The sequence below is a fragment of the Acinonyx jubatus genome, chromosome F2, assembly GCF_027475565.1.
Source record: "Acinonyx jubatus isolate Ajub_Pintada_27869175 chromosome F2, VMU_Ajub_asm_v1.0, whole genome shotgun sequence".
NCBI lineage: Eukaryota > Metazoa > Chordata > Mammalia > Carnivora > Felidae > Acinonyx > Acinonyx jubatus.
In genome coordinates, this window is record NC_069394.1 from 73,318,060 (window position 1) to 73,334,075 (window position 16,016).

Below are 16,016 nucleotides of genomic sequence, written 5' to 3' on the forward strand. Positions count from 1 at the left end.
CCCCTTGCTCCCCCGCCCAGGCACAGGGCACCATGGAATCAATCAGCAACCCTATCTGTCCAGGTCTGTGCCAGGCAGCGAGGAAGTTATAAAGAAAAACTGGATTATAAGCCTTTGAGAACTAATCATCCCAATAAATAGAACTAATGGCGTTCGTTCAAAGCACAACACATCGAGTCAATAGCAGTCCTGTGCCAGCTGGCACAGCTCCGTTAGGCTAGCCAGACCAGGCACGTGAAAAACTGGGGTGGGGAACATGCCTCCGAAGCCACAGAGCCTTAGTAAGGGAGGGGGCACAAGCAGGGGGAGCAGGGGCTAGCCTTAGCCTGTCCTTCCTTGCAGGATAACCTGGAACGTGCAAATACAGGATGCCTCCCGACCTCAGCCGCTTCAGGGGGGCCAAAGGGTCACAGAGTTCCTCGTCCTCCGGGAAGGGCCTTCCTCGGCCACAGACAGCCTAAGAAAGCCAATGTGCACCCAGCATCTGAGGAAAGCGGATGGAAGAGAAAAGCATAGCCTTCGCAGTGTGTGGGAGGCACAAGTCAAGAATGGGAATTTGAGGGAAACGATCATTTGGTTGCTGGACTGTGTTTCTTCAAGCACAAGAGACGAGATCACGTTAGTAGAGTACTGGGAATATCGTGCAGAAATAGTGGGGAAGACAGGGCAGGGCTAAGCTGAACAGGAAAGGTTAGGAGCGCAAAAGAAATTCAGAGCCTGAGCTGTTGACAGGATGCTGGGGCGGGAAGACGGCCGGCCGCACAGGGCTCGCTCGGAGCGGGGCTGAGATCTGGCAAGGCCAAGAAGGGCAGGAGGATGCACAGCAGAGGGGAAAACAGCTTCCAAAACAGACAGAAACACCCGTAGTTATAAAGCACACACCGTCGTTAAGGGGAAGCAAAGGATTTGCTTGCCCTCTGCATCTTTGTTCCCTCTGCAGTCCCTGCCTCAAGAGCCCCGTCCTGGACCTCGCAAGCTTTGGCCGAAATCTGCCCTACAGTTAGGATGCAAGCAGAGCACCCTTCCAGATTCTTTAGTGTGCATTTGTCTCCTCCTTCTACTTGGCTGGAGCCTTGCTGTGATTGATGGAGACACGTGACTTCACTTGTAAGCGTTGCCCTAGTTTTTCTTATCCAGGTCAGTCTTTGAAGGACCTTAGGTCACAAATCCAGCCAGACAGGGAACTTTATTCACCCTCAGGGTTTACATGCGTTGGCTGCGTGCGCCTTGGAAAGAAATATCCGTGTGCCCCCTCCCTGGCCATCTGCATTCTGGTTTGTGTAGCAGAAGGGCTGATTTTTCTCCCTCGTTATTTCATAGTCGTTTCTACCTGCACAAGCCAATGGGGACAACAAGCTTGGCGATCATGCTAGACAGGAACTGAAGATGTTTCTTATCCTCTTAAGACATTATCAAGACACTTTTGTTGGAACAGGCAGTTACAGTACGACTGTGGCAGAAACGCGGGTGTAAGCTCCACCCCCCGCCCTATTTGGTCTCCAAGCAGTTACACTAATATCACATACAGGATCCGGTTTTTTGACTTGATTTGTTTGTCCTTCCTCCCTTCTAAAACCTCAGTTAAAAAAATTTTTTGTAATGCTTATTTTTGGGAAAGACAGAGTACAAGCGGGGGACGGGCAGAGAGCGAGGGAGACACAGAATCTGAAGCAGGCTCCAGGCTCTGAGCTGTCAGCACAGACCCCCAACACCGGGCTCGAACCCAGGAACCCTGAGATCATGACCTGAGCCAAAGTCAGATGCTTAACCGACTGAGCGCCCAGGCGCCCCTAAAAAAATCAGTTATTTGAGGTATTATGTATATTTGATAAAATTTGCCAAGTTCAAGTATTCAACCTGCTGAATTTTGACAAATGTATAGAGTCAGGGAACCACTCCCACAGTAATAGTATGGAACACTTCTATCACCTTAGATGTTCCCGCAGGGGTTTCTTGCAGCCAACCCCCTCCTCCGAGCCCTGTCCCTGGCATACTTGGTCCCTTTCTTAAATATGAAGAGGGATGTGAGCGGCCTAAAAAGTTCATGGTCACATAAATATCACCTGAGGCCTTTGTTCTTAATCTCCAGTAAGTGCAATTTGCCGGTCATTTCCTGTCATGCTGAAGAATCAAGAATCGTTAAAATCCATCTTTTGCCACTTATTTGGAGCTGAACTCATCGTCTTTGTTGACTTGCTCTGTGGACAGCATAGGGAAAGTTTGCTCCGTGTTTCCAAAGAGAAGGCACTGTAATTGACATCTGTCTGGGGCTGAAAAGAGAGCAGTCTGAACTTAAAGACACCGTTGAAATTCAGTGCAGACAACTCTATCTCCTACCTCTCCTCCTATTACCTTTTGGTTAGATTTTAGTAAGATTTTGTGTCTGGGACGTTGTCACCCTTATTCCATTACCCTACGGGAATAAGAAGAGATGGGAAGTAATGAACGAAGCTAAGCAAGGAATGTGGGGAAGGGGCAATGGTGGTGCAAATGCAGTGGAGTGGAACAAAATGCATCAGAAGTCATTTTTGGGGCATGCATCAAGTGCTTTGGGTTCTGGGATACCAACCCCGAATAAGCTGTGGGGTCTTGCCCACCAGGAGCTCGCAGTTCAGTAGGGGAGGGCAGCCATGTCATCAGGCAGTGATGAGATGATTGGATCATGCGATGACAGAGGCCGTGCTGTTGGTTACTGGAATGCGTACAAAGAGCCTGGCGTCCGTTCTTACATCAGGAAAGCCTCCTGGAGACTGTGATATGCAGGCTTGGAAAGCATGAAGAGCTATAAAACCTGAGAATTTGTTTCTTGGGATTGTTCATGGTACTAAGCGATTCGTAAAATAGAAATTGGAGACTTCTTAAAATGCAGTGGTATCACGCAGAAGCATGGAAGAAGTGAGAAACTTTAAAAATGCAATCCGAATCAGGTTATATGCAAATCTAGGTGATTCAGTGAATTCATAGAGAGAAAGGGAGCGAGGAAAAGGGAGAGAAACAGAGAGAGAAGAGAGAGAGAACATGCTACGCCACAGAGCACGCACTGTGGCAGAGCCTGAAAATGTGGGCTCTGCATTTGGGGGGCTAAGGGTCTTGCTGCCTTCCCAAGAAGGATTGTGTTGCCCACATACGGGCATTGTGTGGAAATCAGGCAGAATGGGAAATGGAAAACCGGGGTTCTGATCTGGCTTAGCTCTGGGGTAACTCAACTTACCTACCAGATCAAGGGATGGAGCAAAATTATCTATTGTTTTAACCTCTAGAGTTTTCTAATTTGATGTTTAGCTGGCAGGTATTTGTAACTTTGTAGTGAGGTATAAGGATGGTAAGATGTTACTTGAGGCAGTAACACACAGGCGATGACGGCTCATCTGCCCATGGCTCTCTGCAGAGGAGAGCAACATCAGGCTATTCTTCAAGTGGCTATGGCTTTTGCCACGTGTATGGACGTTCAACGAGAATAACCCTGCTTACCCTGGCTGAAATGACGAGACCAGAGCCGAAGACACCCAGGAGGATATAGTGAGAAGTACAGCATGCCGAGTACCTACCAGTAGGGGTGACCCAGTCAGAGCTTTCCTTGCTGGTGTAAACAGGATGCACGGAAAAAACGTGGGTCACTGGAACTGCTGTTGTATTCTACATGACTATGACATGCACCTTGAAGCACCTCATGATCTGCTATTACAGTTTTAGAAGCACTGAGACACAGAATGAATCTAAATTTCTGAGTATGTTGCTGGTGTTTCCCATTCCTACACATCTTCTTACATAAACCCATCTAGAGCAATCGGATTTGCTAACTATGGAAGTCCCAAGGACAAGCAGGAAGCTCTCTCTGTCTAAGGGAGGCTCCTGGGTGAAGACAGATGAGTAGGAGATTTCGTTCTGCTAAAAGACTAGGTGCTTCTGGAAGGCACTTTGTAGCATCATATAGTATTAGTAAGCAGATGCTGCAGAAAAAAAGACATTCTCTATTTGCTTTGAGACTGACTAAGATGAAGAAAGAAATTGGCAAAATTGGCTTTATGGTTAAATTGATAATGTGGGAATATTGGCTGAGATTTCACCTGACTTGCAGCTAACCAGTTAGCCTGCCAGTTTCATGGATGCTGGCAGAAGACACGAGACTCCTGGCTCAGAGACAAAGCAATTGTGGCATTCAGACTCAGCATTTGTGCTTCTCAAGCCTCACTTCCAACAGAGTGGCACTCAGAGGGTCCAGGGGAGCGTAACTTTGAGCTTAGGGACCTTGAGACTTTTATAATTGGCCGCAAGGCTGCCTGCCCTTATCTTTATTTTAATGTGTAGGAAACAAAGTTGTCCTTTTCTCTGGAGGAAGATAATTCTCTGTCTTTCAAGGCTGTTTGCTGTACAAACATCCTTGAAAGGATAGCGTTCTTGAAAATGGAGTCAGTGCCTCTGTTGGAAAGGCAAGCAGAAACAGAGACTTAGAGATAACTGGCTCCAAACAGTCACCCTTTAGTAGAATCATGAAATCAATGTAGAGGGTTTACACACATAAAAGAATGTTTCATGTAGTAGGGTAAGCATTGTTTAGGGAAACTTTTCCTCTGTTATATCTACGTGTAAAAACATTTTTCCCCTTTTTTCATTGGCAAGAACTTTGAGACACATTGGCTATGATATTATTAAATACATTGAGTTCTTACATTCCGGATGACATCACTTGGCTTGCATTATACCCAAAGGAGTGCAATAGCAACATGTATTATGTTGGGGTTTTTCTAATATAAATCATAAATACAATGCCATAGACTCCATATTATAATCATGATTGATACACACATTCAAATGCTATTTTGGAGACTAGAAAATTTTAGATACTATATCATGAGGGTTTTTTGGACTGATTAAGAAGGTAAATTTTACCTCAGGTTTCGGGTAGATAGTGGGCAAAATGTGCTTTATGAGTTTGGACCACTTACAGAACAAAACACAGCGTGGGGAAATTTACATTACTAACTGCATTGGTGCTTTGCCAAGCATTGGATTTAATAAAGAGCACACACATAAGTTAACAAATATGTGACATCTTAACAGCTCCAAAGCAAATATTTATTTCATCTGACTTGTATGCCTATGAAACAAATGTTCTGGACAGAGAAAATGAATGTTGGGTCCTTCATGTATTTGTTAAATTCAAGATTTTTAAAAACACTTTACACAAAGGACAAAATTGCATTAAAACTAGTTCTTAAAAGTCCAGTGTCCATCTGAGTAGATATTTATGATATCTCTGCTTGGATATACAGAGATCTGAGTTCACATATGCAAAAGGTCGGAGGATAGAAAGATCTGCAAAACACCTACCTGCCTTCATGTTGGCTATACGGATTAGAGTAATTACAATATCAAAGAGTAGAAATTATACTCAGTTTTCTATACCTACCACACTGCTTCTGTTTAAAATAAGTATTCACTGTTATTATTGCTAAGGTCAGAGTCATAGTAGAAGGTTTTAGTGCTAACATATTATTTTATATTAATTGCTAACATATTACTTTATATTAATTGAAAAACCCATTTAAATTGAGAATTTCAAAATCTTTGGGAAAATCGATTTTAAGAATGGATGTAGATCATGTTTTAGAAATACATGAAATCTTAACACGTGAAAGCCATTGTCCCAAGAACTGTATGATCTGCTAAAGAGAGAACTTTAGCAGCAGAACCAAGTACCATTTCACCGGATCTATTAAAAAAATAGAATTATTGTTTTTATAGGCTCACTTAAAGGAGGAATATAAAAATAATATTTTTCTTGGAATATTGTAAACATGAAGAGGTGCTATGAGTTCATTGTTTTTTCTTGCTTTCTCAGAAAAGTAGTAACACCACTTTTCCATGGGGTTCAACTAGCTGGAATGTTTGATTAGTTTAACTGTCTGCCTGAAATGCTCTTTCAGGAGAAAAACAATACAAGAAAACTAACTGGCAGAGATTTCACCACACACACACACGCACACACACACGTGCACGCACACACACACACAATTTCTCCAAGATAAATTTTGGGGTTAGGAGTCATTCAGGCAAATCAAAACATGCCATCATTTAAGATGTTAATAATGTGCTATAAATGGGTGTTATTTATTTCATACATAATGGAGAGCATAAGGAAAGGTGGTATTTGCAGGAAGGCAGTAACATTCAGACTTCTAGGAGAGGTCCTTTGTCTGATGTAATCAAGACAGGAGTGGGTTGTAGACGCAAATCTATAAATATATAATAACTTGTCTCTCTTTTAATGTGAGTTTTCTTTGAGCACATTCATTAGCTGCACTTTCAACCACATGAGTAATGCATAATAATAATGAGACGACCAGCTTGCTTTCTTTAAAGCCAAGCAATCTGATTTCAGTACCTGTTTGAGCTTTGATGATTCTTTTTCGTCACAGTCGGGGACAGTTTTTGCCCCAACAACCGAAATTGGTGGTAATTTTTGTTTTTCGTGACTCACCTGGATCCAGTCATTCAGCTTTCAGCTTTATATATATACTCATATTTGATTGTTTTACATGATATTTTACTTGTATTTGTAATAATAACCATGATGACAAAATGGGGTTGAAATAAAACTAACACTAAAGAGTATAGAAAGTTCTAGTAGTGGGAGTGAAAGTGGGCAGTCCCCCAAAAGGTGGCATTTATTAGGTGTAAACATGCTGATGGTGGAAAGCAGGGTCTGCCAAGCCAGTTAAGTGGAAAGTGGTTAAAGAAGTTTCTCCTGTGTGTCAATTCTTGTTGCTACTAGTATTTTTACAGAATAAGGCACTCCTCATCTTCAACACCTAGAAAAAAAAGGTTATTTTTGAAAGTCCAGTTTGCCTCAGTTCACAAACCTATGATTTTTTTAATTGATTGATTAATTTTATTTTAGAGAGTCAGAGCATGCAGGTGGGGAGAGGGGCGGAGGGAGATAGAGAATTCCAAATAGGCTCCACCCTCGGCAAAGAGCCCAATGGGGGGGGGGGGAGGGGCAGCGCTCCATCCCACCACCAACCCGTCCTGGGATGGGACCATGACCTGAGCAGAAATCAAGAGTTGGATGCTCAGTCAATGAGTCACCCAGGCACCCCCACAAACCTATCAATTTCCATTTACTTTTATGTAATTTTCATTGGTATGTATTTATTCTTTAGAGCCTCTAACATGTTACTGAAAAAGCAAGTTTCTTGCAATCAAATTCCTATGAAGGTTCTAAGACAACATCACTGTCCCACATGTAATTAAGTTTCATCTTCATCATAAAGTTTCCCTTAATGATTACATGTTATATTTTATGAATATCTATTACGTATTACCTATCGTGTCACCTGGGTACTAGAACCCTTCTTGGGACCATGACGTTTAAACTCACTCATTGTTTTCAGGGCAACTTCTCCTTCAATTCTTTAATCTCTTCCCCAAAGTATAGACGCTCCAGAGCTTTTAAGGATCCCTCTGGGTGTCTCATTAGTGCTTTGTATAGTGCCACAGTGAATGGGGCCCGCTAGTCCTTTCCAATACCCTTGGAAAATATTATTCAATTTATTTTTACAAACCTCGTCTATACTTTCCCCTGATGCTTTCAATATTTTCATAGCTACTCCCCAACTCCTATCTTTCGTTGATTTCAGAGTGTGGTTTGAGGTGGTTCTGTTGAACTTAAGCCTTTCTACTTCAACCCTGATCTTTATATTTACCTCTGGATTTGGTAGCCATAACTGCCCTGTGCCCTTCGCTTTCAGCTTTCTTTTCAAAGCAGCTTTGCTTAATTGTGAATTTGTTCCCAAAAGCTGAGGAGAACAGTGCCAGATTCTTAAGATCTGGTGCTGTAAACACTTCAGAGACTGGTCCTTCCTTGATTTGTATTTGTACTTGATTTCGTGCTGTGATTATTTTTGAGCTAGTTACAGATTGCTGGCAGGGAAACCGCGCAATCAATAGTCTTTGTTTATTGCATCTATATAACCATATGCAAATTCTACAGATGTCCTGAACTCTGAGGAAGTGGTGCAGGTCAGCCTGTCTCTGCTGACTTGCCCAACAAAGGATGTTCAGAATCCATTCTGTATACTTGCAGTATTTCAGGTCATTAGTGATTAAAGCCCATTTACAACCAATGACTTTTTGGCTATGAACTGTGACACAGGCTGCATTTTAAGTTGATTTTATATAAATACCCTAACACTTGAGAACGATACTGCACATCTTAATGTTCACTAGTGACATGGAAAATAAACTTACTCATGCTTATAATATTACAATTTAGTAAGTACAGTATTCAGTATTCCTGCTAACGTATCGAAGGCAAATTATTTCAGGTAAAGGCTTCTGGAGCCTTTGGAGGGCCTATATTGGCTCGAAGATTACAAATTCCGGATTGACTGCCCATCCTGTGACCACCTTTATATCAAATAGGCTTTCTCAGTTCCTCTTCCATCTCAACCTCTGGGAGGAAGGTGTGTGTCAAGTGAAAGAGCGTTTTCTTTCATTATGAAAGCCCAGAACCAAGGCATATTTTTCAGCTGCGTAGAGGGTGGTTTATTCTGGCAGATGGAGGAACAGGGAAAAATCTATATAAACCTACGGATGCAAACGCATAAGCAAGCGTTTGGATCACCATAGAGAGACCAACAGAATAAAGAGCCAAGTAAAATTCCCCAGTATGGGAGAGGTCACTGCCGACCGACCTCTCCCAACGCGGAGACGCGATTTAAAGATACAGGCTCCGTCTACACAAGCGCTGGAGGAAACACACACACACACACACACACACACACACACACACGCACACGCACAAAACAAGAAAACATACAGATCTGTCTGAAAATGGCTTGTCATAGCCTCCGTTCGTCAATAATCTGAGAGTGACGGGAAGTCCAGCCTGTAAAACAAGCGGTAGACTTTATGTCAACCATGCGTCGTCGTTCAAAGAGAGATTTAGTTTCAATATGCACAAGGCACTCAGCACCTTCCCTGCGTGGAAAAGAGCTCCGTCACACCCGAGAGCGACTTGAAAACCCAGCCACCGCTCCAGCCCCGCGCCACGCGGTGGGGCGTCCCACGACTCCCGGAGCCCCGCAGCCCGCCGCCCCGCCCCCAGGATCAGCCCGCCCCGAGGGCGGGGAGGACGTGGCCCCGCCCCCGCCCCGCCCCCTCGCGTAACCCGGATACACACCCACGCTCCCCTTTCACCTCCCAGCGGTTGGCTAACGTGGAAGCGCGTCCCCCTGGCGGCTGAGGAGCCCGGACCGCCTTGCCTGGGCAGTTGGGCGCGCGGCCCGGCGACGGAGGGCTTCTCGGCGCGGCTCGGCCTTTCCCGGGAGGGAGCGATGGGGCGCGCGGGCGCCGGCGAGCGGACGCCGGTGTAAGACGCGCGGCGCCCGGCCCCGGAGCGAGGCGGCGGCGGCGGCGGCGGCGGCGTCGGGCGCGGGGAAGCCTGTGAGGGCCGCCGCCCCGAGCCCCGGCCTCCCGCGCCATGGCCCCCATGGGCATCCGCCTGTCCCCGTTGGGGGTGGCCGTGTTCTGCCTGCTAGGGCTCGGCGTGCTCTACCACCTCTACTCGGGCTTTCTGGCCGGCCGCTTCAGCCTCTTCGGCCTGGGCGGCGAGCCGGGCGGCGGCGCGGCCGCAGGGTCCGCGGCCGCGGCCGACGGGGGCACCGTGGACCTGCGCGAGATGCTGGCCGTGTCGGTGCTGGCGGCGGTTCGCGGCGGCGATGAAGTGAGGCGAGTCCGCGAGAGCAACGTCCTCCACGAGAAGTCCAAGGGGAAGACGCGCGAGGGGGCCGAGGACAAGATGACCAGCGGGGACGTGCTGTCCAACCGCAAGATGTTCTACTTGCTCAAGACCGCCTTCCCTAACGTGCAGGTGGGTGGGTGCCACGAGCGCCGGGAGCCCTGGGGGGGGGGGGGCCGGCGACAGCGCCCGCTCGGGGTCGCCTTGCGGGGAGACCTGCTCGGAGCGAGCCCCAGCGCCTTGACCCCTCTGACAGCTCCAGGTCGTGGGGCCCTGGCTCCCATTTTTGCAGACGTGGAGCTCGAGACGCGGAAGTCTAGGTGCTCAAGGTCGTACACACAGTTGACACAAGAGCTGGGTGAGGTTGCAGGTAATCTGAGTCAGGGCCCTGGCCCTTCTGGCCCCTCCCCAGAAACGGGGACGCGCTTCGTGCCGTGCCGGCGATCAGAAGCTCGGGGTGCCGGGCCGGCCTTGAAAGGCTGGGAAAGTTAACTTCGGCCCCTGCTGCGGGCCCTTCTGCAAAATGAAGGGGTTGGACTAGAACCCCCGTGGCCCTCCAGCCTTTCTTGATGTACTTGTCGGAAGGGTAGTTTCTATGGAGCACGCGTTTTCTGCCGGACCCGCTAGGAGCTAATTGGGGGCCGAGGACGGTAGAAGTCTTCTTGCGGAACTGTTAGTACGCAGGGCAACGTGGGAGGTATGCTTCTGGCTCACTTGAGCCGCAGAGTGATCAGGACCCTCTTCAAGGCGTGTATTTGGGGAGCTCTTCAAAGAAGGCTTCGGAAGTCTATTTCCCAGCCACTTCCTTTCAGCTGCGCCCCCCTCCCCGCCCCCGTATTTTCTACAGAGAGTAAGAATTGGAAAACCTTGGCCTTTTATTTGGGTGCGTTTCTGGGGAAGGAATTGACATCTTCGTAGGTAAATCCAGAATTGGGGATTTGTTATTCATACTTAAGGAATTCATCATTTTAGTGGAGCTGCTGTCGAATGAATAACCCTTTTAAAAATGTATTATAATTCCAGAGGAAGAGCTTAACTTAGTGTAGCAGTGCTTTGGAAGCTTATGTGCTAACTCGTTTTGGCTACGGGGAAGAAAAATTGTTTCCAGTGGAATTTTATTAATTAGATAAACAGTGAAATCGAAACCCCAGCTTTGGAAAGTATCTGACCTTTTACTGTTGTTCTTGGAAGAGTTAAGCGAGTATTGTGATTGTAGAATTACCTGTTTTGTGTAATCCTCCCTCCAGTCTGTCGTATTACTGCTTGGGTTCTCTTTTTTCCTCTTTCCATCTGTCATTTTTTTCTTACTGCCTTTTTTTTTTCTTTCCTTTAAAAAAAATTTTTTTTTTCAGGGGAAGGAACATTGGCTTCATGTCATGAGCCGCTGGCTACCAGATGTTATTGACACAAGAATTCTCAAACAAGACACAGAACGTTTATTCTTCTTTTGTCCTACCCTGCTTTATCATCACAAACAATACTTATCTTGGGTTTGTACAGATATGTGTACCTTGCGTATGTAGGATCCGCCGGTAGGATATCTTTTCTCCAAGACACACGGTATTCTCTTAAGAGTTTGTCGAATAAACAGAGGAGTTTCATAGAAGTTGATGCAGAATAGTTACATCAGTAGAAATGGTGACCATGTCTTGAATTTATTTTAGGCACCCAGATAATGGCACACAGGACTCCTTTGGATCCTGACAGCAACTTTAGGAAGTAAATTTTATCGATGGCTAGTTTGCAGACGGGAATGTGGGGCTCGCAGCACTCCATGGTTTATATGAACTATCGAATGCTTCATTTTTAGCTAGATCTTTCGGAGGCTGTTTAAAACTTACAGCGCAGTTCCCTAGGGAAAACCTAAACTTGTAGAAGATTAGAAGCCATGGTAACAAAATATATCAAACAGAGTTGAAATTCGTTTTTTTGAAGATGAAGACAACGACATTCTTAAATACCAAAAACACGTACCTGCGTGCCCATGTGTGTTCACGTGTGAACCAAACCTTCTGCTTTGGGGAACTTCTACAGGATTCTGCATTTGTTTTCTCGCTTCTTAGCAAACGCGAAGGGAATGGCTGCCAAGTGGTAATGCTGCATTTTATTGAACACAAAAGCCAGGCTTTCAGAAGCGCAGATGTTGAGGGCTCTGCCTCCACGTAAAATAGCTTTTTGTTTTCTTGTGACTGAATATTCACACGTTCACCTCTAGTGTTGGGCTTTTGCTGGTGTCGAGGAGGTCACATTTATTTCTACAATGTCCAAGTAGAATGTTGGACATGTCCTACTTGTCCTCTTGCCAAGTGGTGTCCTCTTGAACAGCCTTTGATCACTGGGTTAAGACTGGAGGCCAAATGTTACAGCCATCTATGTAGACACTCAGCCCTGGATTCCTTTTTCCCCTCTCATCGTCCCCCAGCACCCGGAAGGTTGGTTTTGAAGCCTCACCTGGATTTTGGGGGGGTAATGATTTTAAGTCCAGTCCCACTCCGTTTACTTCCTTGGGGAAAATTAGCATTGATCAGCCACAGATGCTTTCTTTTTTTATCCTGATGCCCTGTGCAAATAGAGAGAGGTCTCTTACTTTTTACCACACTTTTCCTGTCTGGAGTCCGAGGCTTGAGCTTTCCTATCTCACGTTTATTCCTCATACAAGGATATACCACGTGTCACTCTAGAATACGCATGTGGGGGTGGTTTTGCCCTCAGGGGACATTTGGCACAGTCTGGAGATCTTTGGTTATCACAGCTGGAGGTGGAATGCTACTTGTTCTCTAGTAGGTAGACCGTAAACATCCCACAATGCGTAGGACAGCTCTCCGTAACAGAGAATGACGTAGCCTAATTTTTCAGTTGGGGCCAGGGTTGAGAAACCCTGCTCTAGAGAAGTGAGTGTTATCCTAAGAAAACTCCAGTTTGGGCTGGGAGCCCCGGATTTCCTTTGGTGTGCAGCCTTTCTTATGTCAGGGATCTTGGGAGAGTCCCCAGGCAACCTTTCTTCTCTTCTTAAACGCATGGGCCGTGCTTGATTTTATTATGTGAAAATACTAGCAACTGCAGCCATTTGTGCGGCACTTTCATTATATTCTTCTGGATGGTGACGAAAAGGAGGGCTGGAGATAGTTTTCTGGAGTGGATTTGCAGCTACAGAACAGACACACTTAGATTTATAGTTTCAATGTACTATACAGGGAACTCTGTATTTGAAAGGCTCCTGTCCTCAACTTTCCTTGTTCAAAGTGTTTTTTGTTTTTTGTTTTTTTAACGTTTTATTTATTTTTGAGAGAGAGAGAGCATGAGCTGGGGAGGGGCGGAGAGAGAGGGGGACAGAGGACTCAAAGCAGGCTCTGCACTGATCGCAGCGAGCCTGACGCGGGGCTTGAACTCGTGAACCATGACATCATGACCTGAGCCGGAGTCGGACGCTCGACTGACTTAAGCCAGCCAGGCACCCCAACTTGTTCAGTTTTTGACGATGATTCATTTTATTTGAAGATCGGGCATGCTACTCCAATCTGATAGGAGTCTTGGGCCTGTGCTTCCTTGACCTTTAAGATGGGAGTTAAACTCTTCTCTCAACAGCAGTACTCACTGGAAAAGTTTGAGAAGCTTAATACAGTGCTAAGAACACTTGACTTGACATCTTGTCCAGTCACTTGCCTGTGTCATCCTGGCCAGTCATTTCACATCTCTGAGCTGCAGTTCCCCTTCTGTAAAATCTAGATAACTAGTAAATTTGATAATTAGTGCAGACATAAGCACTGCAGACAGAAAAAAATACAAGTTGAAAGGAGCTGGCCTAGTAGAGGTAGTGGGATAGTAAATTCCAGTACCCTGATGAGTCTGAATCTGGTGCACTTGGGGAAATCACTGTGGAAGAAATTAGGAAGGTAATCACATGGCGAGTTCACTCAAAGAGGGTTGGAGCTAATCTTTAGTTTAATCCTAAAGTACTAAAGAGGGCCAGATTTACCTGACTTTTCTTGAAGCCTGCAACATGCCATACTTGGTTTGGGCTGTGGCCATTTGGAGGTGGGTGAGACCAGTTAGAAGTATGTTAAAACAGGCTGTGCAAGAGATGAGGACCAGAACTCAGCTAAAATGAAAGTTATACTCAGCTTGGTTTCCTGGCTAACATTTAGTTAGTCCTCAGTAAGTGAGCCTTTGTATTACCGCCGTTAATTTACTCTTGACAACGACATAGGAAGTTAAGTACTATTGCCCCCATTCTGCAGATAAAGAAATTGAGGCTTGGAGAGGATAACTAATTTACCAAGCATTACACAATTAGAAGATAATTTTAGCCTCTCAGAGATTGACTTAGTGATCGGAGAGTCATCTCAGGTCCATTTAATTCTGTAGATAAGGCAATATAGGAGGTATAACCACAGTGAATTCTTAACTAACCTATAGTGCTTTGAATGATTAGTAGAGCTCAGGGGAGACACTTGGAGAATCGTTTGGAGGGGGTAAACCAGCTAGGAGGTTTTCTCTAGTGAGAGATGATACATTTTAAATTGCTGTGGTCACAGAAAAGCGAATTGGAAAGATACGAGAGAATTTCTAAGGATGTTCCGAGAACGACCCCTTTATATCTGATTTTCACAATTGGTTTTGAAGAGTGGGCGATGACAAGTCAAAGGGGGCATATTATGAGTGCCATCTTTGACGTTTGAAGTTAGAGTTGCCTTTGATATGGCCGAGGGGACATGTTAAGGAGGTAGTCGAATATATCGGTCTGAAGCTCTGAAGACACATCGGAATTGGAAATAGGAATTTGTGAGTCATCAGTGTTGTGATGTTAATTGAAAGCTGTTGTGGACCAGATTGCTTATGGAAAGACTATATTGTGAAAGGGGAAGATCAAGGGCCTACAGCCAAGGATAACGCAGATTGAAAATAATCATTTAACAAGAATAATAGCATCCAGCTTTTATTCAATGCTTAGTGTTAAGCACTATACTAAGTTTGTTTTACCTATTCTGTTTCATTGATTCACCCAAAGAACCCTGTAGGGAGATGTGTTTATCATTCACTTTTAGCAGCTCAGAAAGCTTAGGGGAGCAACCTGGATAAAGTCACATGCCCAAGAAATTGAGGAGCTGGCAATGATAGAACACATACTCTTCCCCCCCCCCCCAAACACATACTCTTAATAGTGGTTCTGTGTGGTGAATGGTCACTGGTGAACTTTGTGAGAACTTGCTTGGTGGCTTGATGGAAAGGAAGCAAAACTGAAAAAGATGGGAGGTAAAAAAAAAAAATGGAGATAGTAAAGACAAGGCTTTCAAGAAATTGTACTCCTAAGGAGCTTGGCTGGGGTCTTCTATGGGACTAAGAGAAGTTTCTGTGGATTTTTTTCTGGTATTGTTTTTAAGGTGTGAGACAGACAATAGAGCGTGTTTAATTATTTATGGATATATATCTGAAAGATGGTATTGATAGTAAAAAACTTCTGAAAAGGTTGAAGAAGACAGGTAGAGCCATGTTTCTCCATCTAGAAAATAGTTGAGTGCCTACTATGTGACAGGCACAGTGTGAGGCACTATATGTAAAAACATTTTAGGATATAATGATTCATGGAAAAATGTAGTGAATGGTGTCTTCTTAGGACATTAACCAAAATCCTCTGCAGCCCCAAAGTAACTGAGCTTTCATATGAATAGCTTTAATTGTGTTTTGGAGTCTTGATTTCCTATTCTACAATTCCTGTTGAGGACTGAGACAGAGAGGCAGTAGCAATGACGGAGGGAGAGTAGATTGAATGGAAAGGGTTTTGGGGAAGAAATGTAAGTATATTGGCAAAGAATAATGTTGTCAACTCAGAAGTATTTATTTAACACCTACTGTACCAGGGACTGGTTTAGGCTCCAGTAATGAAGGAAATTGTGTCCTTGAACTCATACAACTTATGTTCCGGTAGGTCGAGATCTGTAGTACACCTGTGATCAAATAAATTGATTTCAGATACTGATAAGGGTTTTTTGAAGAAGAAAAAATAAGACCATGTCAGAAGAGTGAGTGGGGCTTCTGCTTTGGCGATGATGCTCAGGGCAGACCACTGAGAGGCACTGTCATTTGAACTGAGGTCTGAAGGATAAGAAACAGACAATCCTGCAGAGATTTGAGAAAAGTGTGCATGAGCAGAAGAGAAAAAATAAAGGAAACACAACGTTGCCAAAGGAACATAATTTTCTAGTACAAAGTACAAAGGCCCTGAGGCCAACGGACCAGAAAAAGATAAGTCTGGAGTGTAGTGTAAATAAGGATG

General features: G+C 44.9%; 1 protein-coding gene and 1 long non-coding RNA gene across 2 annotated transcripts in view; one reads left to right on the top strand and one right to left on the bottom strand.

Annotated features, from left to right (window-relative positions):
* Nucleotides 1-33: 33 nt before the first annotated feature.
* On the bottom strand, nt 34-6,093 carry LOC113594739 (uncharacterized). Its single transcript, XR_003415164.2, has 3 exons — nt 2,570-6,093; nt 2,177-2,291; nt 34-1,326 (listed from the first exon to the last, which is right to left on the bottom strand). It is a non-coding gene; the product is annotated as an uncharacterized LOC113594739 (long non-coding RNA).
* A 3,107-nt stretch (nt 6,094-9,200) lies between these two features.
* Nucleotides 9,201-16,016, top strand: part of BPNT2 (3'(2'), 5'-bisphosphate nucleotidase 2) — a 30,933-nt gene continuing 24,117 nt past the window's right edge. The window contains exon 1 of the mRNA XM_027042900.2: nt 9,201-9,874. Coding sequence (XP_026898701.1) covers nt 9,485-9,874 — 390 coding nt within the window. The 5' untranslated portion in view covers nt 9,201-9,484. The remainder of the gene's footprint in view (nt 9,875-16,016) is intronic.